This window comes from Eurypyga helias, unplaced genomic scaffold, assembly GCF_000690775.1.
Source record: "Eurypyga helias isolate BGI_N326 unplaced genomic scaffold, ASM69077v1 scaffold2266, whole genome shotgun sequence".
Classification (NCBI taxonomy): Eukaryota; Metazoa; Chordata; class Aves; order Eurypygiformes; family Eurypygidae; genus Eurypyga; species Eurypyga helias.
In genome coordinates, this window is record NW_010258362.1 from 11,650 (window position 1) to 34,702 (window position 23,053).

The window sequence follows — 23,053 nt, forward strand, 5'->3', positions numbered from 1 at the left end:
GCGGTTTAATGCCAGATTTCTGATCCACTGCTGTCTGCTACGCTGATGTGCAAGTAAAACACAAGCTATTTTCTTAAACTTCTCAGTACTGGAGTACATCCCATTCTCCCTAATGTTCATGTGCAATTTCCTTCCAATGAGGCAAGTGCAAATTATTGCACATTCATGTACTTTCTGAGCATCACACACACCCCGCACAAACATTCCTGCCATCTGAAATCCGACTCGAGACAACAGATATCGAATGATTGTGATATTTCTCAGCTAGGAGCTGCTAAATCCTGTTCAATCTGCTTCTTAATTAAGACTTGGTGATTCTTTTATTCTAATTGCCCTATAATTGCTAAAGCAATTAGTTTGATGTCAGTTTTGATTCGGCTGCATCCGGCGCAGTTGACAAGACACTACAGCAGGGCTGTAGGTGGGCACGCACCATCTGTGCCAATGGTGCACCCGCTTTATTTTCTGAGGGCAACATTTTTCTATGAACACAGGGAAGCTCCTTGGGCCTTCTGCCGGGGTTTAATGACTTCCCGCAATGCTCCTTCTGAGCACGCAGCATAAAACGGGCTCAGCAGCAGAGCTGCCAGTGCTGGAAATGGAAGAAAGAGGTGACGTTGTGGGGACGCGGAGAAGCTGAGGATTGTGAACAGAGTGGAGAAAGTGTCAGAAAACATAAAGAAGAGTTAGTTTCAGAGACAAAGGCAGGAGGATGAGGTAAGAGGCAAGGGGATGACGCTGACACTGAGACATGTCCAGGCTGCGTACCTGCTTTCCTCACAAAGTGACCCTTTATGGCCAAACTGGCCCTACACCAGCGCTGGCAAGCCCCAGCGATGACCTTGCTACGACCAGGAGCTCTGTTTATGTCGCATGTGCGTGAGCACAAGAGCGGGGATGCACCCAAGGCTAAAATCAGTGCCGGGTTTTGGAGCCTGCCCCACCCCTGCCGTGGAAAGCTCTGGCCGCAGAGAGACGTGAGGGGGCTGCCAACAGCTGCCTCCAAAAACACACAGAAAGTGTGAGTCCTGCTGATAGAGGAGCTCTTCACGGCCTGAAACCGGCACAGGCTGCCCGGTGTGGGCTGAGCGCGTGTCCCCTGCCGCACAGGCACAGCAGCGCTGGAAGGGGCAGCGGAGGAGCCGGTGTGTGGGACCCGCTGGAGCGTGCGCGAGCAGGATCAGCCCCAGGACTGGCCTCATGGGAAATAACGACGTCCCCTCGCCCGCGAGATACTATTTCTGTTTGGCTTATTGGCTTTTGGGCTCAGGAACTGTGGGATGTTATGGAAATCTGCAAAAGTGCTAATCAGACAGCAAATTTCAAAGAGGGGAAAGAAGGGCTGGCAGGCAGGGACTAGAGATAAAATGGCAAACTTGGAAACCTCAAGCATTGTTCGGGAAACTCATCTGGAAATGAATCAAAACTGTCTTTGGACTTGGCTAGTTGGGAGAAAGGAAGTTTAACTAGAAGAGATCAGTGCTGATTCAGGACAAAAAAATACTTAAAAAAACCAGTCTGGGGCCTTTTTTCCTGCTATTGTGAATGTATTTTAATGAGACTTCATTTTCATTTTTGACTGAACTGTTACGAGCTCTTAAAGCTACCTAGGGCACTGAAATAACTTTGCAGTAATGGGAAGCACAGTTCAGGCTGGCATTACTTGAACTGCTTCACGCACAACGAGCGTGGGAGGGCTTGGTTTTTATATGCATGGAGGAAAAAAAAAGGGGTTTAGAGCACAGACTGGATTCACATGTTGCTGCCCTATTAACAATGCTGACGAGCCATTAGAGATGTCCTCCCAGGAACATGTTACAGCCATTTCCAAAATGTCTTGGTGAGGCTGGGGTGGGAAAAGCACAGAAAACAGCTGCTTATCCCAAGTGCCTGCAAATTTTGGGATGATTATCTATTTGCATTCTCTGAAGAACCAAACCTCAGCTCCAACCCACATTCAAAGCTTTGGGAATCTTGGACCCAGAACTAAAAGCTGAATTCCAGGATCTTAATTTTCCTTTAACTCCCGGTTCCCTGATCCTCTGAGGAGCCAGGCACAATGGTACCACGGTATCTCACGGGGGAGGCTTTTTTTTCAGCATTTTCCACCAAAGCCATAGCAGAAAGTACAGGCATGGACCGTTTTATCTACGATTCTCACTCAGCTCTGCAGACGGAGTTCTGCATGGATTGTGCAAACACTGCAAGTTTCCTATGAATCCAGTCTCAAGCAGCAAACCTCCTGCTAGTTCTCCAGCGTATCTCCTGCACGCACCAAGCTGAACCTCCCCTGTCAGAGCCGTGGCTCCACTGCCTTCAGGTGCCCTCCACATGTTCAGACCACTAGTGACTGTGGCTTGCAGCTCCTTCCCAGTTGAAGACAGCTCCTTCAAATCATTTTCCCCCAAAACACAAATGGACGGACTGTTAGGCAGAGCATTAACACGAAACAAATGTTTCGAGCATGTAGCGTTGACTTACAAGGGAAAATACAAGCACTTGGAATTTTTCCACTGCACAACGGCAGGGACCTTTGCAGCAGCTGTTTCGAATAGACGTTGTGATTAATGGGGATAATTCAGGAATGAAAACCAGACCCATCATCACACGTCTGACAGACCGGTGCTACAGGCAGGCGGGCAGCCCCCTTTTTTTTTTTAACCAAGAAATGCCTCTCTGAAGGCAACAGAGTTTGATCCAGAGGAACGCGAGGCACATGGGAGGCGTCTGATTATCGCTAGTATTTAAATCAGGGCCCTGAGCTGAAACCAGCCCGCACGTAAGGAGGTGCCGGCCGTCTGACTGCAGCGGCTCCTTGCTCATTCGCGTGGCGGGGAAGGTCCCAGCTCTGCCAATCCGGCCTGAAAACCCTTTGGACAGCTGAGCTCGTGTCTCCCTGGGACAAAGGACCTCTCCAGACATTTCCCTCTGACCAATTCTATTCCTTCGCCATAGCTGAGCTGGCAGCACAGTTTCTCTGCTGATCAGCTTCCCCACACTCACTGTGGAGCACATGTGATGTGAAAGTCTCCTGGAAATCAACTCTTTACTGCACTCCAGTATGGAAACCGTCTGCTTTTCAGAAATGGGAAATAGGCTGCAGTAGGAAGTGCGGCGACAGTCTCACCGCCACGGCTTCAGGATGAGCACGTGAAGCAAGGAGGGGACTGCGAACCCAGCGAGCAACGTGAGCCCCTGCTGAGGACCCCTCTTCTGCAGGCGGATGGAAATGCAGGTTCGGCTGGTGGGCCGTCAGCTCTGCAAAGGGCCACGGCCACCCTGCAGACCTGCTCTGCCCACACCCCGTCCTTCCTCCTCCCTCTGCGGCGCACGGCACGGCAAAGCCCGGTCACGGTTTGCACCAGCATCGTCTGCACCACCCCAGCCGCAGGGACAGCCGACCGGTCCCAGACCCGCCACGGACCCCGGACAAGCCTGCGGTGACGGGCAGCTCCCGACCAGGCACCCCAGGGAAGGGCAGGACACAGCCAGCTAATGGCGAGGAGCTCCTATGTAACGTGCCCAAGTCTCCAGGCCCGCGTGATAAGACTTTTTCTTCTTTTTTTATTTTTTTTCCCTGAGAAAGCCTTCTTGCACAATGTCCATTTTTAGCACAAACTGGCGTTGGATCAGATGCCTCACATGTGGTCTCCGCTCTCCAAAAGGAGAGATCAGCACTTTCTTTCTCTCCAATGGTTTAACTATAGGCACAAAAACTGAAGATTAAAAAAAATTCACTATTTCCCTCTTTTCTGCTCTTACAGGCTGGATAGTCGTGCTGCATCGGCACAGCCATCCGCATTCACTCCTGTAACTTTCCTTTCATAATACTGGCTAATTATGTCAGCTAAAATGAAAGATTATGAACTACAAAACCACAGGCTTTAGGACAAAAAAGTGATCATCAGCTGGAATCAGAACACATTACGATATGTATGAGGACAATACAGTATCACTTCTGTGGCTACAGAAAACACTTTGGGAAAAGAGATTTTTCAAAGGCTTTTTCAAGGCTCTCCCCTGTGGGTATAATGGGGTGTCCTCCAATTAACTGCTGTGGAATCAATTAAGTTATTGCTCAATTCTTCTGGGAAATTCCAACCAGAACTGGCAAGTGTTGGAGATAAAGCACTGAGCAGATGGACTGCTGATGTGCTCTGAGATGCCAAATATATTCCTTCTTGTTACCATCGGAAGACAGTCAGGCTTCTGGGACAGACATCCCACCTCTCCTTCTAAGATCTGTCTGGCCAGTGTGGAACCATGGGGATGCCTCCCGTGCAAGAAGCGTCACATACCAACAGGCACTGATGTGAGCAGCCCCTGCCCCAGCATCACTGCCCCTCCCTGCAGCGCTCTCGCGCTCAAGACAGACAATGCTGAACTGGCTGGCGACCGTCAGTACGGCTGCGCGAGCTGGTCAGGGAAAACAACAAATAACTGGAATGGTTTCCAAAACCTCAAGCCATTCTGGTTATTTTTCAAGTCCCTCACGGCTCTCTTCTCAAACACGGTGAAAATGTTAGATCGTGCTCTGGCCTTACGAAAGGCCTGCCGCAAAGTCTGATCTCACCAAATCCCCTGGCAAAAGTGGAGAAGCAGCTGAAATTAAGGTTGCTTTTCCACACTTGAACTTTTCAATATACTGGAGTTTGTCAACCATTAGTGACCATTCAAGTGGCAATGCTGGCAGGTATTTAGGTCCTCGGCTGCCCCACGCATCCCTCAATATCCCTGCATTCAGTGCCGAACTCGCACCCACAAAAGCAGTGATCTGGTTCTCTTACTCTGAGATAGCTGTACATGCAGATGGACATCCAGTTGGTGAGCATCTTCTCCACCACAGATTCCGTTCTCCTCAGCATCAGCTTGGGGTTTTTGGAAGCTGAAGCATCTATTAGGTCCACCAAGAGGTCCTTCATGATGCTGGTGTAATACTCCAGTTTCCCATGCAACGCAATTGTAAGCAGGGAGGCAAGGTTACATCTGAAACACAGAATTGTGTATGACTCAAGCACCAACCCAACAAGATTAAATTGCTGACTGGCATAAAAAAACCCCAAACACAAAGGCAGTATTTCAGACAATTTTCATGAGCCTTCTTAACGGTGTTAAAACTTGAAACCCTCTTTTAGTGCTGCAGGACCTTGTGTCTGCTTGTACCATTTTACTGGTAATCCAAGTGTTCAGGGATGCAAGCACTCATGAGCAAGTCCCTCATTGTACCTTTTGGTGCTCTTCAGCATAACAGAGGTTTATGACCATCCATTTCTAATAGAAAAATGGGAGGCAATTGTAACTCAACCGTTCACTGAAATGCATGGCTCCTGACACGGGCTGGATTGCCTACAGTTTAGGAATAAATCAGTCTCCTCCAGCTGCCAGGTCTTTGGCTCGGAAGCTCATACCTGTCTCGAACAGCAAAGTCCTTCTGTTGCTCGAGAGCGTGGACAAACACGATGAGAAAGTGCTTGTTGTTGAGCAGGGTGGAGAACAGTGAGATTCCTTCTTCCATGTTTGGTCTGCAGTTTTCAGGGATCTAAAGAAAGATTTGGAAAGCGGAGTGAGAAAAACCCTGCCTGTTGTTTTCCTCCAGCTTTTATCCTTCCTGACCGCAAGGATGTCCCTAAAAAACCCCTTACTCCCTTCTGCTTGACACGTCAGCAGCACACTTTCCTGGCCAGGGGACAACTGCATCTGGGTCTGTATCAGAAGCAGCTTGGCCAGCGGGGCAGTGGCAGTGACCAATCTCTGCTCAGCACATGTGAGGCTATCTGGAGTACCGTGGCCAGCTTTGGGCTCCCCGCTATGAGATGGACATTAGCAAACTGGAGCAAGTGCAGCTGAGGGCTGCCAAAACAATTTGTGGGTGTATGAGGAGAGGTGGAGAGGGCTGGGTTTAGTCAGCCTTAAGAAGAAGTCGTAAGGGGAGATCTTACTGCAGTCCTCAGCTGCCCCATGGGAGGGTAGAGAAGAAAGAACCAGACTCTTCTCTGCCAGCACAGTGCTAGGACGAAAGGCAAGGGGCACCAGATGGAGCATGGGACACTGTTTAAATATAAGGAAGGAAATTTTCACCTTTAAGGTGGTTGGACACAGGAACGGGTCCCCAAGAGGCTGTGGGATTTCCATCTTTGATGATATCTGACACAGCTGGACAAGGCCCTCAGCAACATCACCTCGTTGGAGCTGCTTTAAGCAGATCTCCCTTCCAACCTAAGCAACTCTCTGATGCTGCAATTCCTACTTCTTGTCCACATGAAACCCATCTCAGGGACAACAGCAGCTTTTGCCAAGTCCCTGCTTTGGAGGAACATAATTTACGATGAACGACGTATGGGACTGAAGGGACATACAATACGATACACCCAGGAAGAAAAGCTCACAGTGGAGCTGGGGAGGAGCTCAGGATAATGTTCCTTCATGTGAGAGCAGTTCCACAGATCTGCCTCCTCCAGTTAGCCAGAGCTGACCCGAAGCTGGTATGTGTTAAGTTGTTCTGAGTGATCAAGCATCCCCACATACCGCAAGAAAACGCGTAGCATTGCCAACACACGCAACTACGGTTATCAACCACTCAAGAGCATTGGTTTGATTAGCAGGTTACTCACTTTCCATTCCCCCACCAGCAGTGGATGAGTTTCCTGGACCTGGGAGCCCACCTGGGAGCTGAGCTGCTGGGATGGCAGGATGTAGCACTCCTCGTAGAGCGAGGAACACTGCAACCAAGCACAGCATTAGGGGAGGGCAGCTGCACCTGGCCAGGGACCCCCTTGTTTGCCCATGCATCGCAATGGAACGAGACAGGCGTGTAACTGTGACTGAAGACCACCCGTTAAGAAGAAATGCCTTGGTACGGTTTACGAAGCCTTTAAACACTTTGCAAGAGCCTCTTGAATGAGCAAACACCACAAGAGTGGGGGGAGGCAGCTGTCTGCGCAGACACAAGGCTGTTAGAGTAGGGAGGCTGCAAATAGACTAATTGGACAGCAAGAAAAATCCCAGAAGAGAAAGCATTATAGAAGACTAAGTCAAAATAAAGGAGTACTGGGTGTTTTAACATATGTAACTTTTGAAACAGATGGGAAAAATGTTTAAATCTCTAACATTCCTCTAGCAGCCTGAATCTTAAAGACTTCAGTGTGCAGATATATAGACATTGGATAACTTAAAAACCTGAGTAATAACTACTAATGAAACACTCCGCAGTCATAAATCATCATCTCACTCCTCACCACTGAAATGCAACTGCCTCAGGGGTGAAATATAGCCGCTGTTACGGGCGCACAGCAACACAGCGGAGCAGCCGGTGACAGGAATTACGGCGCTGGTGTGTCTGGTGTGTCCCAGGAGAAGGACACTGGGTAGACAGACTGGGCGCCCGAGTGGTGTCTTACTGGAAGCATCACGCACCCAGCCTTTGACAGAAAGGAGAAAAAGGGGGAACAGAGACATCCAACGAGCTCCTGAGGACTGGCAGAGCAGCCAGCAATGTTTGGTGGCATGCTGCATGGAACAAAAAGCCCCTTTCCCTGAACACTGATGGGAGATACGCCCTTCAGCCTCTGCTGAACAGCATGGGGTGACATTGGAGTCCCTAGAGAGAAGGGGGAGTCCCCAGCACTTTCTGTTCATGGGAGAGAGCACTGTCAGAAGAGAGTGTCCAACGGCATCAAACGGGTGAGCCAGAACGACTCCCAGGACGGCGTCACCGCTGGGCTCCCATCATGTGTGAGCAAGCTCGACCTTATTCACACCCCAGGAGCTGTGGCTCCACTTTTGACGATAATTCAGGCTGAAATACGTGACAATTAAATACATAGCAGTGGAATGATTTTGTTACACTGTAATAACCCTTTAGCAGAGGGAAAGCAGAGCCCTGATCTGGTTAGGAAGGACCAGGGAGTGATTAGGTGCCCGTAAAACGCGGTATTGCCTTACTTTGGGGAAGAAAGTCCGGGTGACAAAGTGCTTGTACTCCAGGAATGGGATCCCCTGGCTGCGGTTTAACTCCTTGGTCAGGTCTGTCATGTCTGTCTGCAGTTCCGCAAAACCTTACACAAAGAGACCCGCAGATGGTAAGAGCTCCGATGCTCTACCAGCTGAGACAGTAAGCAGGCAGGCTGGCACTGCAACACGCGGCATGCCTCATCTCTGCCTCCTCAAGCCTTCCCCTCGAGTGGGCTGACACAGGCTTTCTCGAGGACCAGCAGGCTACCAGCAGGATTAAACCGTCAGTGTTATACCTCACGTCCTGAACATTTCCCTTTCTCCAGCCCTCGTCTGGTCCCACAGGACCGCAGCCTACGCCGCAGTCGCTACTGCGGGGACGGCAGAGGCAGACACCTGGATGGCTTCTCCCATTGCTCTAGCAGGAACGTGCTGCAATATTTGTTACACCCAGTCGTAAAGCTCACTAATTAGTGTGGCCTTTAACTCACATGGCCAAGGGCCATTAATCCCAAGACTGGGAAACCAATGGCACTGAAGATCAGTGGCTTGCCCAAGTCAGGCAGCAAGACAACGGCAGAGCCACACTTCCAGCTGCTGAGTCTCATTCACTGCCAAAGCTCAAAGGCAACGACAGAAATTCTCCTCTAAATAATCCCATAAAGGTCTACAGAGTAGAAGGGGAATGTCTTCAACCCTGCTATCCCAGCATCTCCCTCCTAGTCCTGGCTCCTCCTCAGTGCTCAGCGTGACGACCTACCTTTGCGGATTTCCTCCCGGATCTGCGACTCCATCTCCTCCATCTGGAGCAGGGTTTTCTGCCAGTAGCGCTCTGCTCTGCGGCTCTTTGTGCAAAACACAAAGAGAGCTGGAAAAGAGGAAGGGAACAAGCCTTTGGACTAGGGTGTCAGAAGCAGCTTCAGCTGGGAACAGAGCTGACACGGGTGCAGACAGCTAAACTCAGTGTTGGTTTAACACCTACAAGACTGGTATCTGATCAGGCAGTTGTCAATTATCTCTAAATAATTAAAACCAGCTGGAATTTAATGATCATGCTGTAACTGTCATCTTCAATTTAGGTCTGGATGGTCTATATTGAGCTTAACTCTATATTAATGCATTCCAGCTGATTAATGAATACAGATTTTAAGACGTTTACCACCTGTACTACAGCGTTCATGTCTGACAGTCTTCCCATGCCTCCAGAAATATGTTTCTAATGACGGGTGGTGCATTTAATAAATAGTGTGCATTATAACCTTTATTAAAAATAAATTAAATCCCTATTAGAAACACCTCATTTGCTGTGAACTGACAGGTTTCTTGCTGCAGTCATTCTGGGCAGGCGATGAAAAGAGAACCTAGCCAGAGGACACAGGTGTGCTGCACAGCTTCCAGTGAGGTTAGCAAACTGTTGTGTCTGCTCTGGATCTGCAGATAAGGATGCTTGCTCTGTTCTTCAAACCCTTTGCCAGGCGTCTGTCACGGGCTGTTACAGATGAGCGGAACTCAGGCTAGGTAGACCTCTGGAATGGTCTGGGGCAGTCATGCCCATGAGCGAGCCCTATTCCAGCCCAAGACCAGTAGCTACTACGTGTTTGGGGAAAAAGGGTAAGTTTATAAACATCACAGGCTCAAGTAACAGAGTTCAACCATGGATTCAGCCAGCAAATGCTTCGTGCTGCAGGATCCTGGGTACTGGCTTGGTCCCGTACGAAGAAGAGTGGCTACTTGCTGCACCCAGACCAGTTTCAGACACTGCACAACTGCAGCACTCAGAGGTATCCTAACGCTTGAGTGAGTCATCTTCACCCCTGCACACGCAATGAGAAAAAGCTTCAGCACAGCCTGGAACCTCATTGTTCTGTTTCCTTACCTACGACGGAGAGGACCAGCAAGATGCTGCAGATGACAATGGAGACGATGATTGCGGTCTCTCCTCCCCCAAGGTGCAGCATCGCAATCGTGTAGTTGAACTTTCCAACTTGGATCTAGAGAGGAAGAAGGAAAAGCAGGAGCTGAGCAGCACGTTGCCAAACGGCTTGGAGGTCGAACAAGGAGGGACTATGGGGCAGTGCTTGGATGACCTTCGCCCAAGGACATACTGACCACACTGGCTCAGCCCACCAGGCTTCACGGGGAGGCTGGGGTGTGTCTTTCAACTGCGTGTCTCAAAGGAGCCCAATTCCCTTCCTGCAGGCTTGGGTGGAAAGCCGAGGCCAGCTCATGGCAGGCTGCGGTACCGCAAGGGTGCCCATCCTAGGGCCACCGCAGGGCTTCGGTAGCAGAGCCACAGGCTCCAGCCCACGTCACGGCCCTGCCCTACCCAGCCCACAGCACGAGACAACCCTTTCTTAGGGAGCTCCTCACACCATATAGTACTGCCTGTACTACTTTTACTAGAAAACTACTTCCACTGATCATCTATCTGCCTTTGTTATGTCTCTGACTGGCCTTTGAATCCAGACACGTTCTCCGTTCTCCTCCAAAAGCAGGACTACTGCTACTCTAGAGGAAAAGGGTAAAGAAACTTTTAAGTAGTTGAAATACAAATAAAGTAAGGGCATACAAATAAATAATAATGAGACCAGAGACGAGTAATGATCTTGTGGCTAAAGCAGTGGACTGGGTGTCAGGAGGTGCTGGCTCTGCTCCCAACCCATACTTCTTATGACACCAAGCACAAACACTTGAGCTCAGTCCTTCGGTCTCCTGATTGCCAGAAGCGAAGAAGCCAACACACATCACAGGCAGGCTGGCGGGTTTACCCAGCGCTGTTTATAAATGGCTCTCTAGGCCGCTGGGATGAAAGGGTTCAACAGCATCATCTGATAAGGAAAACTCATGACCACACAAGTCTTTCGCTTCTGGAAATGTGAGTTTCACTTCTCCCAAGGAATGAGAAGTGAGGGAAACTTGAGCAAAAAAACCCCTGAAACAAGGTAGGGAAGAGATGGAATAATCTTACAATTACATTTGTGTCATGGAGCACCTCTGGGCAAGGTGCACACTGTGGTTGAATTACAGTCAGCAGCTCGGCCAAAGGGGTGCCCCAAGGAGGGCCTTCCCCACCATGCCCATAAACCGAACACCACAAAGCGCCGGGAAATCCAAGCCCTTGCTGAATCCAGCTGGAGGCACCCCACCAAGCCCGGAGGTTTGCTCCTGTGCTGCTCCTCCACAGGCAAGAGATGATGACTCTGCCCCAGGCAACACTGCCTGCCATCACCTGGGGTCAGGAAAACCTTCAGCGCCTACCACCATCAGTGCTGGACCACATGGCCAGACTCCTGCGGCTCCAAGCCCCAACGTGCCCTTGTACCAGCCCTTAAACAGACTCTGGCAGTGGTGGTTTGTGGGGTGGTGCCTCCGGACAATGTCCAACACCAAGAGCTTGGGTGTCCTCTCTGGTGTGCGCTGGCTGGGAGCTGAGATGCTGGGTGGGGTCAGGGAGCCATGAGTGCAGGCATCTGTGGAGGTTCATTTGACAGTCTGCACAGTATCCTGCCTAGCCTCCAGATTTCCACCTCTCTCCTATGAAATGCTGCCATGAGACAAGTCCTTGATGCATTTTGAGTCTTTTTTTTTTCCCCACCAACTCAACCTTTTGCATTTGCCAGAGGAGAAATCCCACACTTGTTGTTTAATTCAGTGTTTGAACAGTTTGGTCGTGAACAAAAATGGGTTTGAAGGCTTCAGCAAGCTTCTCTTGTTTATATGGACAGGTCTACCCAATACAATCTTTTGTAAGGGGGTTTAATTAGGCTGCAGGCTAAATTAGGCTGCGCCCTGTCACCAGTATGTTGGGGGGTGCAGAAGGGGCTGGAGTTGTTGGGGTTGGGCAGGACCCCTGCAGCATGGGGCCACCTCAGGGGTCACTGGGAACCACTCTCCAGCTTATGGGATGGAGCCATACTGCAGCCTCCCAGGGTGCGAACTGGGAGTGCGAATCCCTTTGGGACAAAACCAAACCAAAATCAAGCTCCAGCTCACCCTGGGCACTACCAAAAGAGCTACTTGAAAGTGACCCCCAAAACACAGGGAGGCTCAGGAGCTCCATTGTCATGACTGGCTCCTTCTCTCTACAGACAGCTCCTGCTGCCCTGCGTGACTTGCTAACACGGCCCTGGCCCGAGAACACCTTCACAGAACAGGTATACCCAAAATCACGGTCAGAATTAAGATCAACAGTGGGACACATTTTAAAGGGCTGTTTTCCTGCGCTTTGATCACTGCAGATGTGAGCTCTACCATCTAAGCAAGAACAAACTGGGCAGTCACCACAACAGGCTCCTCAGCTCTCCAGAAGCAAGAACTGCCATCAGCAGGCGAAGCTTCTGCGGCCCCCGGCAGCCGCCCTCGACGCAGATCAGGCAGGCACCACTGCGCAAGCCTGGCCCTGTGTTATCGAAGCTATTACAAGTATGTTATAAAGGCAGGTGTTGCCTGCGAAATGGCCAGCAGGCGATACCTCAAAACACGTACGAAGGTTTAGTAAGCGCGCACAGACATGAATACAAGTTGATTATGTAGCTGGACTCCCACTGCTGGTACATTCTTAACAGCTATGTGATACTTTAAGGCTGGGTATCATTCTCCTGCTTCCTAAGGATCTGCTAGGCCATTACCCTGAATGTTTTATGTCAAACCAAGACTAGCAAACTCATAAATTCCTTTTCTTCCCCAAAGGGATTTCCCTGTGGCTCAGTTCTCACTAAAACCAAAATTACCCTATTTAAAATTTCCATTAAAATGACTTGGGAAATTCTGCTACTTCTGCATTTCCATGTTTCCAGTTTGCAACAGAATTTCATACCCCACAGATTGTAATCAGTAAACTGGACAACCCTGTCAGTGAATTCATTGTGCATCTTCCTGCCTTTCTTCTGAGCAGCGCGGAGCCCAGAGCCTCCTCAACTCCCTTCGCAGCTCTCCTCCTCCTCCTCCACCCTGCCGTGCCCTGGGCTCCCACACATCCACTGTCAACACACCGACTGGGAGGAGGCTGCAGGGTCTCAGACCACGGAGGTGGGGGCATTTGCTCCCCAGATACAAAGTGCCACAGTCATATCCCTCGTGGCAGTGACTGCATATGACATTGGGGAAATGGAGGGCGAGAAGAGCCATTAAGTCAAGCCCTCTGTGGAAAAAAGGACGGTCACAAAGTATTGGGAATTTTGCAGACACGAAGATGAACAACAGCCCAGAACACTGAATTCCTTGCAGTAACAAAGCTGCAGCCCCTGGGAAGCAACACAAAGTTTTCCAGCCCTGCGTACTCCCCTTGACCTCCCTGGTCACACACTGGGACTCATCTCCAGTGGCTTTTTGCAGCTTGGTAAGGGGTGGATTCTCATGTCCACTTGTAGCTCTTCTGCTGGCAGTAGGAGGCCAGCTGACAGAAAACAGTATGGAAATCCCCAAACAGAAAGAAAGAAAATTACTGCAAGTGACAAAAACTCACATGCCTGGGATTTCACAGTGCTTTACAAGAACTGACGAAACCTTCCCCTGCAGCTTACAGCACGGTTAACTCAGCAGGCAGCTGCTGATGCCCCATGAATCGGAGCGTGGCAGCCCCTCTCCATGACCGGGGGCAGCCTTGGCACTGACTATGCCTGCATCCTGCCCTCGAGCCGCTCCGGGGACAGCTGCAAGCACAGCCTGCTTTGTCCATCCTGCCCTCCGTGCGGCTACCGCAAGGCTGCCCGTTGGCTTGCCCGGCAGTTCCTGCCCACCGCACGCAGGGTTTGCCACAGGGACCCCTTCTGCCCTGCACGCTCGGAGCGTGGAGGCTCCTGGCACTCACCGTCACCGGTAACTGTCTTTCCGAAGTGCTCAGCGACTCATTGACAGAGCAGTGGATGACTTTGTCCGAAACAATCTGGATCTCGCATGAGATGAGGCCAATTTTCACTTGGTACTCATTGCTTTCCAGGCCCAGGCTGTCCGGCTCTTTCTGATGACAAAACAGAGCATCAGGATGTCAGTCTTTAGAGCAGCAGTCACAATCGCAACGGATTTTCCTGCTTTACTTTCTGTATTCCCTGCTGTTTTTCAGATCTGGTCTCCCTCTCCAAGGACATTTTTCCAGTGCTCCACAGGAAACCGAGAACTGGGCCATTCCCCATTTTCCTGTTTCCCATTCCTCACTCAGCATGGGGCATGGGGTGAGCAAGCCCCTCGTGGAACCTGGAAAAATCTGCTTTTGATCTGGCCGGGCTGTGCACTGCAGATAAGGATCTGAGCGCCCACCTGGGAGAGGGGAAGGATGTACAACAGGGGAGATGGCCAGGGGATGCGTCGGCAGAGCCTGAGAAAGGGGGAGTACGTTTCTGAAGCACGTTCAACTGGTGAGGATATCCTGCAGTGAACAATGGCCTTTGAATTCCTATTGCCCATTGTCCAAGCCATCCAATTGCTGCATCCCGACTTCCTTGTTAACTGCGCTGAATTCAGTAGCAAAAGAGAAGAATGCATGACCTGTTTCTGCAGGAATAAATATCTATTGTCAGGACCTTATGTAGTACCTGCCTGATTTCAGGCCAGTGCATTATTGTTCTTTTTCATATGTCCAGTGTTTTATTTAGCTTCTTGCTATTACATCCACCAAACACAACTGTCTGTCGTCATGCCTCAAAGGGCATCCCCGGGTCAGGCTGCATCTCCTGCCTCTCCTGACCTCATCTGCCCCCCTTCTCTCTCCTGCGTTTGTGCGCAGTCACTGTGCTGGCACTTAGGACTGAAGAGCTTCTGGGTGGTGAGCAGGGAACACCCCCAAGCAGAAGCAGAGCTGTAAATGCCACTCTCTTACGTGTATAACCAGAGTTAAGGGCTCGCCAGGATGGTGCTTGATCCACTTCTCCTTCTTGGCTGTGAAGAACTGGGGGTCGGCATAGTACTCCAGGCTGAACTTGCTGATGTGCAAGACCTCCTCAGGGTACATCTCCTCATCCAGAGCCGGACGGTCATCTGCGTAGAGCCGGCCATTGAGATAGAAATCAACGGGTGCAGGCTTGCTCCCCACGGTGATGTTGGAGGCAGCCGGGGAGGGGCAGGTGATCACAGTGTCGGTGTGAACCTTACAGCTCTGAGAGCAGGAGAGAACACGCACATCAGAAAACAGACATCCTGAGTGCTCCCACCCAGCCTTGCCCCCAGCCCAACCTGTAGCATGGGGTAAGCCCCAGCCTCACACCCCAAACAACTTCAGGCACTGGGCTCCCTGTTACCAGGCGATACCCAGCAGGGACACCCACCGTTGGCTCTCTGCCAATGCCACGGACCACCATGGACACATTCTGGACCAGCTCAAAGCCTCTTCCTTCCAAGGTGATGATCCTGCCTCCGCTTTGCAGAAAAGGGAAGAAAAGAGAGGGTGATTGCAGAGGGCAACACAGAACCGCGAGGTGCAATGGCTGGGTGTTGCCTGCTGTCATTCTCCCAGGGATGTTTTCCAGCTGCTTGAGCATAAAATGTAACCCAGCAGCCAAAGTCTTCCTCCTGCTTGCAGCAAGCACCCACACTGCTACCAAGATATCAGGGAGGGAAGGAGGAACAGCAGCTGCTGTGGTGGAAATGGGGGACGTCTGCGAGCAGCAGCAAACTGTTCCCCTTGCTCTCGCTCCCCAGAGGAGCGACCTGGCTCTGCATGCCAGGGGTATGCAGCAGTGTAAGAGGTTAACTTCCAACCCCTCAAAGCAAGGGCCAGGAGATATTTCCTGTCCTTGCCCCACAGCAACCTGCAGAGAACTGTGAGTTTGAGAGAGGGAAGAGACCCCTTTAAGGTTGACAGGGATCCTACATCTCCCAGACACTTCTGATTTTAATCAAAATGTGAAAGTTGTTTTGTGTTTTGGATCTGCTGCCTGGGGAATGCAAAACATGGGTCTCTCAATGTGCAGGCAATTAACGGCAGTAACGAGGGCCCTGATGCACACAAGATTGCAGAGCAAGGGGTGGAGAACAAGTTATGCCCTGGGTTTGCCTTCCCCTTTCTCCATCTCACACTTGGAGTATCTGTCAGGAGCAGTCAGGACTTACAGATCACACTATCTCAAGACCACTCCAGACACTGTGACCTTGGGTCCAAGGCCCCAAAAATCAGGTTGTCTGAAATCTTTTACAATGCTGTAGGTATTACCACGCAGTTATGATCCAAGTTTCTAACTAAGAGCCTGTCACATCTGCAGACTAGTTTACAACTTCTGTCTTGTTTTAAGCTTTGCTTACACGAATTAGTTTAGCAATGTGGTAAGATAAATCAGATCCAGCTAGATTTTTACACAAGTTTTTGACCCCTCACGGTCAACAGCCCAACAACGCACTGGAGCAGTCCGGCTACACGAGCCACCAAGCAGTCTGAAGAGACTGCTGTCGTGTTCTCAGTGGTCTGAAATTTGGAAATTGGTGTTAACACTGAAAAAGCAGATAAGGTGATGGAGAAATACCCTCGTGGTTTCCCTTGCGACTATGGGCAGTGACGTTCTCCCGCTGTCTCTGTGTTTAGATACGGCTCTCGCCGCTCAGCATAGCTTGCAAGCCTGCTAGGAGCTGGGGTTGGCTGAGTCACTGCTGTGCCTTGTCATTAACTTTCCCACAGCCTGCATCTTTGGCGCTGCGCTTGGGAATGTGGAGACGCGGCTTTGCTCCAAGGGGATCAGACCATCAGAGCCCGCTGCGTGCTCGCACCCAAGCGTGCTGCTTTCAGCCTGCAGGCACAGGCGCTGAACTTTCAGATCTCTTGGTCAGCCCAGGGTTTTACAGGCTCCACAGCTGACAAAGGTGGGATTTCACCATGGTATCCAAAGGAATAGGAGCCTGAGAGCTCCATGGAGAGACATGAAATTAAAAGCAACACGCTTTAAAAATGAAATACTGTGACCTTGGGAAGGCTGAAATCCAAAATTACAAATCTCAGCTTATCCTCCAGCAGTTTTACTGCCAAGAAAAATCCTCAGGGTCTCATAGAGCCCCCCACCTGAACCTCCCTAAAGCACCCACCAGGTGTACACAGTACAGTTACTAAGGCTGACTTTTTTCCATGTCTTAAATGCACTGAAATGAGCAACAGACAGTCCTGGTGTGTAAGATCTCTTCTACTCCAGTGCTGGGGTATCCCGAAGCACCCTGAGCGCACTCTGCGGTGCCCCTGCTGTACCTGTCTGCAAGGCAATGTGTCAGACCCCAGGGCTGAGAACGTCCCTTTCTCCCTGCAGGACCCTCTCCCACCAGCCTGGAGCCGACCCTCTTTTGCAGGCAGATGTAGACACATGCCAGCTCTGACACGGAAGTCAGGATGCTACAACAGCGTGGCACAGAGCCCGGATACTGTGTCCTGCCTCCTGGCTGTGCATCAATGCCTCCTGGGGTTCTGGACATGGGATTTACGCAGGATCTACTCTGCTCCTAGGTGGCTTGAAGCACAGACCGGGTGAGCTCACATTGCCTGCAGCAGGCTACACCAGGATACTCCCCTTAGCCCTGTGCTTTGACGGGAGAGCACTATTCACTTTTGCATTTGGCAAAATTTAAGAGGCTGATCTCAATAGAGGCCACAAATCCTGGCAGACTTGGCTGTCTGTTGGGAGAGGGATCTCACCTGATCTGGCTCTTTTTGGGGTTGATGTCTGATATAATCGGGTTCTTCTCATACTTGAACGTGATGTTGTAGCTGGCACAAGACTTGTTCTCGAACTGGACACAGACCCGCACGGCCGTGGTGATGTCTGCCGACGGCATGGTGCAGGTGATGGTGCTGTCGTTGCGGCTGCGCAGGGAAAGGCAGGATAAGCTGCAGAAAGCCACGGCAGACAGAGCAGCCGCAGCCAGGCACCGCAAACCCAAACCCCTCCGGGGAAGCGAGGTGGTCAGCAGAGACAGGCAAGAAGGAGGTTCCAGTCACATGCCAATCACATACTGATTACATTGCCTACTAATAAGTAATTCTGAGCATACACCACCCGAGGCTGCCAGGCTGATTTCCCATACAGCCAAAGGAAAAGTGCAGGCTCCTACTTCTTTCCACTGATGAGATGGGAACATACAGGAGGAGAGGTTTCTTCTGACCCGTGAGCTGCTGCAGAAGCAGAACCCTGGGCATGCAGGTGCCTTCTGCTTCCAGCGGATGTAGGAACAAAACCCATGTCTGCTTTGCTCCCAGGGTTTTGGTCCTGGTCTCAGACCACCCAAGGGGCCTGGCAGCATCCTGTGAACAGTGCATGACAAGCGCCTTGTTTGCTGCTGGTCGCCACCGCTGCATCACAGCAACACCAATGCCAGTGCCTTGCCAAAGAGTCACCCCATCCTGGTGTCAGACACCTGCACCTCAGCTTTGCCTCACCACTCCAGGGATACCAGCCTGACTGGGCACTGGTGGCTGCCAAGCACTTGGTGGCTGCCAAGCGGGCCAGTGGGGATGCTATGCTGGCTCCATGGCTACCAGCAGCATGCAGTGGTGCCCCCCACCCGAACTCGAGTTCTTCCTGATCTCCTGGGGGCCAATATCATCCTTCTTAACACCTTGTCTCATCACCAGTTCAGTGCCAGTCCCCAGACCCAGTCCCACCTGAGGTCAGTGCACTGCTTGGAGGTGTTGACGAGGACGCGGAGCTCAGAGCCAACATCCAGTCTGCTGCCTCTGATGGTCACTCTGGTTCCTCCAGCCTTCGGACCATTCAGGGGAGCTATGGACTGCACCAAGGGAAGCTAAAGACAAAGGGAATAACTGTTTTTAAGCCTGGTGGAATTCACATTTGGATACTCCACACTGCACATGGAAACTGCTTCAGTAAGTTTAAGTATCTGTTATTGTGAGGCTCTGGAAGAGCAGCACAGCAAAAGCTTTCACTGGCAGGGTTTCAGAACAAGGAGAGGGGTACAAGTGCTGAGGACTGAGATAATATAAAACCTCTGCAGTCCCTAAATTCTGGCAATAAATGACACATGACTCCAAACGAGCCTAGGATCCCACCAGTCCCTTTTGATTTCCAGAGGAGGGTCTGGAGCTGGTGACAGCTCAAGGTCCATCAACAAAAGGAAATTTCTCATTAATTCCAGCTCCCACCATCTCTGCCCTTCCAGATCCATTTCCTCCTGAATGCAAAGCTAATGCCAAAGCCCCTCCGGATGATGGTCTTGAGATCTGTGAAAGCAGTCACCTGGGTCTAGATAATTGAATATCAAACTCCTTCTTAAGGAAGCTTCAAATCTGAATCTCTTGAGGCGACAGGAACTAAGGGGGAAGTTACTTTGCCTCTCACCATTTTCAGCAGAAATTAGCATGTATGTTATCTGCATTTGCAGCCCCTGGAAATCTTCCTGAGATTCACGAGCTGGAGGCTTTGATAACTAGTGCAGCACTGAATCCTCGTGCCTGCTGCACAGAGCCCCCCCCAGAGAGTCTGCTGGGCAACCTCCCCGTTCAGGTTTAAGCAGCACACCAAGGGCAGAGCAAATCGTTATTTCAGGACCCTTCCAGAAGGCAGTTGGTACTTCCCTGTCCAAGGCCGCACACCCTGGAGGCCCGAGGCCCGCTGGGCTGCGGAGCCCGGCTGAAGCCTGCTTACTGCCAGAGCCCATCCCTCGCTGCAGCCGCAGAGCAAAGCTGTACCCAGGCAGACTGAAGAACACCGGCTAAGCTGCTTCAGGCCGCCTGGTGCCAATGCCCTTTCCTGTCAATCCCAGCCACACAAACATGCTTATTAATAGCTATCCTTGTCCTTGTCCTACATGCAGGCTGCTTTATTTCTCTACAGCCATTTCCTTTGTTGTTTCTGACCATTACCCACTTCCAGGGGATTCATTTTGTTAATTTGTGTTTCTCTGAGTGTCTGCAGGTAGCCGTCTCCTGCCCTTGGCCCCTAACCTATGCATTCAAATCTGCAGTTACAACAACAGCAGAGAGGATTATTCATGTTCCCCAAAGCCTTCCAGCTCTTCCCCTCAGCAAGAGCCAGTGGCTAGTGCTCTCAGTGCATGGCCAGCACTGATTGCCTCTATCACAACTTCTGCAAATTCAGCTGATCCACAGCCTGCTATCATGTCTGGAGAAGTCTCTCGATCACATTTCTCTCTCCTCCTTGGCAGAATTATAGTTGAATACCATCTCTTTTAGATACATCTAACGGGTACTTTGAAAGATGTAGCACACAAACAATATTTGGTATTTTACAAGGGACTTTGGAAGGGCAGTTCTAAAAGTCTTTTAAACTTTTTCAGGTAAACTGCTCAACCTCAAGTCTCACTGAGACCAGTCTTGCATGGTGTAGTCTAATCCATCTTCATACCCTTGTTTCTGAGGGGAGAATCAAGAAAACTAAAGGGCATTGCTTAGTTTGCAAATGGTGCAAAAGCCACATGTGGTGTGGAACACAGCAGCAGCTCCACATCGTGCTGCTTCACTCCCTGACAGGCACAGAGCAGGGCACTGTCTCATCTCCTCTCTAAACTTTGCTGAGACAGACACAAGACAGCTTTCTGCTGTGCCACCTGAGCAGAAAACGGCTCCTCTCCTGCTCCCGGGCCGACAGCCTTTGCCATGAGCCTGCTCAGGAGCTGCCAGCACAGAGCTGTCACGGACACGGTCTGAGTCCAGCGACTGGCTTTTGCTCCTGCTTTGTTTAGCGCTGGTGCTTCTACAGGTGTTTCCTGAGAGGGCTTTTCCTCGCACGCCAAAAGCTGGCGAAGAAGCTGCCCAGCCCTTTCCCACTCTTTGGGCCCTTCTCCTCTTTGTCCAGAAGACAATCGGACCGGCAGCGGGTGATGTGGCTGAGTCAGCACACACATCCTGATGGCAATGCAGCAGAAACCCAAACCCAAGGTCTGTTACGGGGTCGTACCCCAGCTGCACCTTCCTCCACTCCAGACTGCTGGATGTCTCAAGACATTTTGGATGTGAACACGGACACCTGGAAAGGATGGGAATGGGTCCCCTTGTGCACCTGGCTCTGCTCTAGGGCACCGGGATGTGCCATGTCTGTGCTGGCTGCATTCTTTGTAAACCTCCCTGAACTAAATACCTAACACGCAATCAGTTACAGGGTGGGGGATTACACCCCATGATCCAGCCCTAAATTCCACACAATGGCTACCAGGAATCAAATGTCTTTACTTGGGGCTCAAGTCTCCTTTCAAGCCACTAGACTGCAGCACAGTCTGTTCTTCCCCAGCACAAGCACAAAGGCTCCGAGTAAACAGCACGCCCTCGGCACCCATCCTGTTGTGTTTGCCCTGGACACGTGGGGCTGCCCATGAATAGCGTCTAGCCAGAGACCAGGGTGCTTGTTGGAAATAGAAGAGCTGCATGGATTTCTTTGAGGTTTATAGAGATGAAAGTTATCTTTGTGAGATGGTACACTAAAAAGCTATAAAGGGCTTTTCTTTGTATAATGACACAGGGTTAGCTCAAGTCTAATCCCTGCACATTATTCTCATGCAAAAACTAAGACAATCTCTGCAGAAAAAAATATCAGTTCTAAATAACATGAGTCCATGGTACATCACTTATACAGCACAAAGAGACTTCGCAAGTCTCAAGAAATCTCACAGGTTGTAACAGCACTTCAGCAAAAGAGCAGGAAAGAAAAATGAGCTCCTTTTTATAGCAGGAGAAACAATGATCCAGGCAGAATAAGTGATAAGCCACTGCAGGAGCTGAGGCTGTGCGTGTGACACCCTGGCTGCAGTGCTGCCCCTCGCACTCGAGCCCGGATGTGCCAGACCTCGCGCAGGGAACCCCAGCTGAGGGATAACATCAGCTGCTCCTCGAGGACCCTGATGCTTTTTGTCGTAGATCCTCTTTCTAAAACAGCTGGGGCACAGAGGATAGAAGCTTGTTTTAAGGGGGTGCAGGGAACGTCAGAATCACCGAAGAAACACCCAGGAAGGACCTACTCACCACGTAGGAGTATCGCTCCCTGGACTTCCCTTCCCGGCTCACGTTAACCGTCACCACATCAGAAAACGTCTCCTGAGCCTCCCCGGTCTGACACACAATCCTGCGGACAGGAAAGGGCAGGTTGGCATCGTGCTGCTCCACCAGAGCAGAGGGGCAGCGCCTCCTCCTCCTCCTCCATGCTCTGCCCGTGCCTACTGCAGGGGAGGGCCGGGCAGCATCCCCGCCCTCCCCCGTGCCTGGCCGAGGGCACCCACATCCCACCTGGACCAGGACACGGCCCAGCATGCCAGGCGGGTGGCCACGAGGCCAGAAGGCATGGGCAGGGGACACAAAGAGAAGAGGCACCTCCTTGCTGGCTCTCCCGACACTCACATCTCGGAGACGACGTATCTGTCAGGCAGCGGCGCGCACTGCACGCTGCCGATCCTGACGGCGCCGAGTATGTCGCTGAAGCGTCGGCCCAGGTTCCTCCCGCGGATGGTCAGCAAGGTGCCCCCCTCCAGCGGCCCGCGCAGCGGCTCAATCTGCGGCACCAAGGGAAAGGCTGGAGGAGGACCGCCCGGAAGCTTCTGGCAGCCGTTGCTGAGTTGCTGAGCCTGTGCCTGTGTCCAGCTCCCACTTGGCCCCCATGAAGAAGACAGAATTGCTCCCCATGCTCCCACTCCCCCACAGCAGGCCCACTGCCATGCTCCCCTTGCTGCAGCTTTGCAAACGAGAAGCTGTCACTGGGTTTGGTACCGGGTACAGGGATTACTCCAGCTGCAAACACATCTGGGGTGGAACATCACTCCTTCCACACCACAGTTTTGAATGGAGTTGGGGCAGAGACAAACACGAACACTTGGAAACCCAGACACTTGGAAGACCAGAGGAAGGATGTTAGTGTGCTGGGAAGAGAGAGTCCTGCCATCACATTTTTAAGCATGGGCCTGAACACAGCAGGGCCTTTCAGGACAAAAACCAGACGAAAAGTGTCCTGATGCAGGCAGCGTGGCCAAGACAGCAGCACTGCGGCACCGCAGCGTGCAGCACAAATCCAGTGCCATGGGAGAAAAAGGCTGCTCCCCATCCATCTCCTACACCACTGCGTTTTCAGCTGGCAGCTGCTGACCCCACGGCTGCGAGGGGACAGGGTGCTGGGCATGATGCTGTTCCACTGCACGAGGGGCAGCGTGACTGCATTATTCAGGGGAGAGACAAAACCCT

The 23,053-nt window shown here is 51.3% G+C and overlaps 1 protein-coding gene across 1 annotated transcript in view; it reads right to left on the reverse strand.

The window, feature by feature from the left end:
* Positions 1–23,053, reverse strand: part of PLXND1 (plexin D1) — a gene marked incomplete at both ends in the record, with an annotated part of 54,417 nt that overhangs the window by 10,302 nt on the left and 21,062 nt on the right. Inside the window, 13 exons of the mRNA XM_010154289.1 lie at positions 4,788–4,986; positions 5,409–5,539; positions 6,612–6,719; positions 7,942–8,054; positions 8,711–8,818; positions 9,827–9,941; positions 13,760–13,909; positions 14,765–15,040; positions 15,210–15,300; positions 17,552–17,719; positions 18,518–18,657; positions 21,848–21,947; positions 22,220–22,371. Of these exons, the coding sequence (XP_010152591.1) occupies positions 4,788–4,986; positions 5,409–5,539; positions 6,612–6,719; positions 7,942–8,054; positions 8,711–8,818; positions 9,827–9,941; positions 13,760–13,909; positions 14,765–15,040; positions 15,210–15,300; positions 17,552–17,719; positions 18,518–18,657; positions 21,848–21,947; positions 22,220–22,371 (1,851 nt within the window). The remainder of the gene's footprint in view (positions 1–4,787; positions 4,987–5,408; positions 5,540–6,611; positions 6,720–7,941; positions 8,055–8,710; positions 8,819–9,826; positions 9,942–13,759; positions 13,910–14,764; positions 15,041–15,209; positions 15,301–17,551; positions 17,720–18,517; positions 18,658–21,847; positions 21,948–22,219; positions 22,372–23,053) is intronic.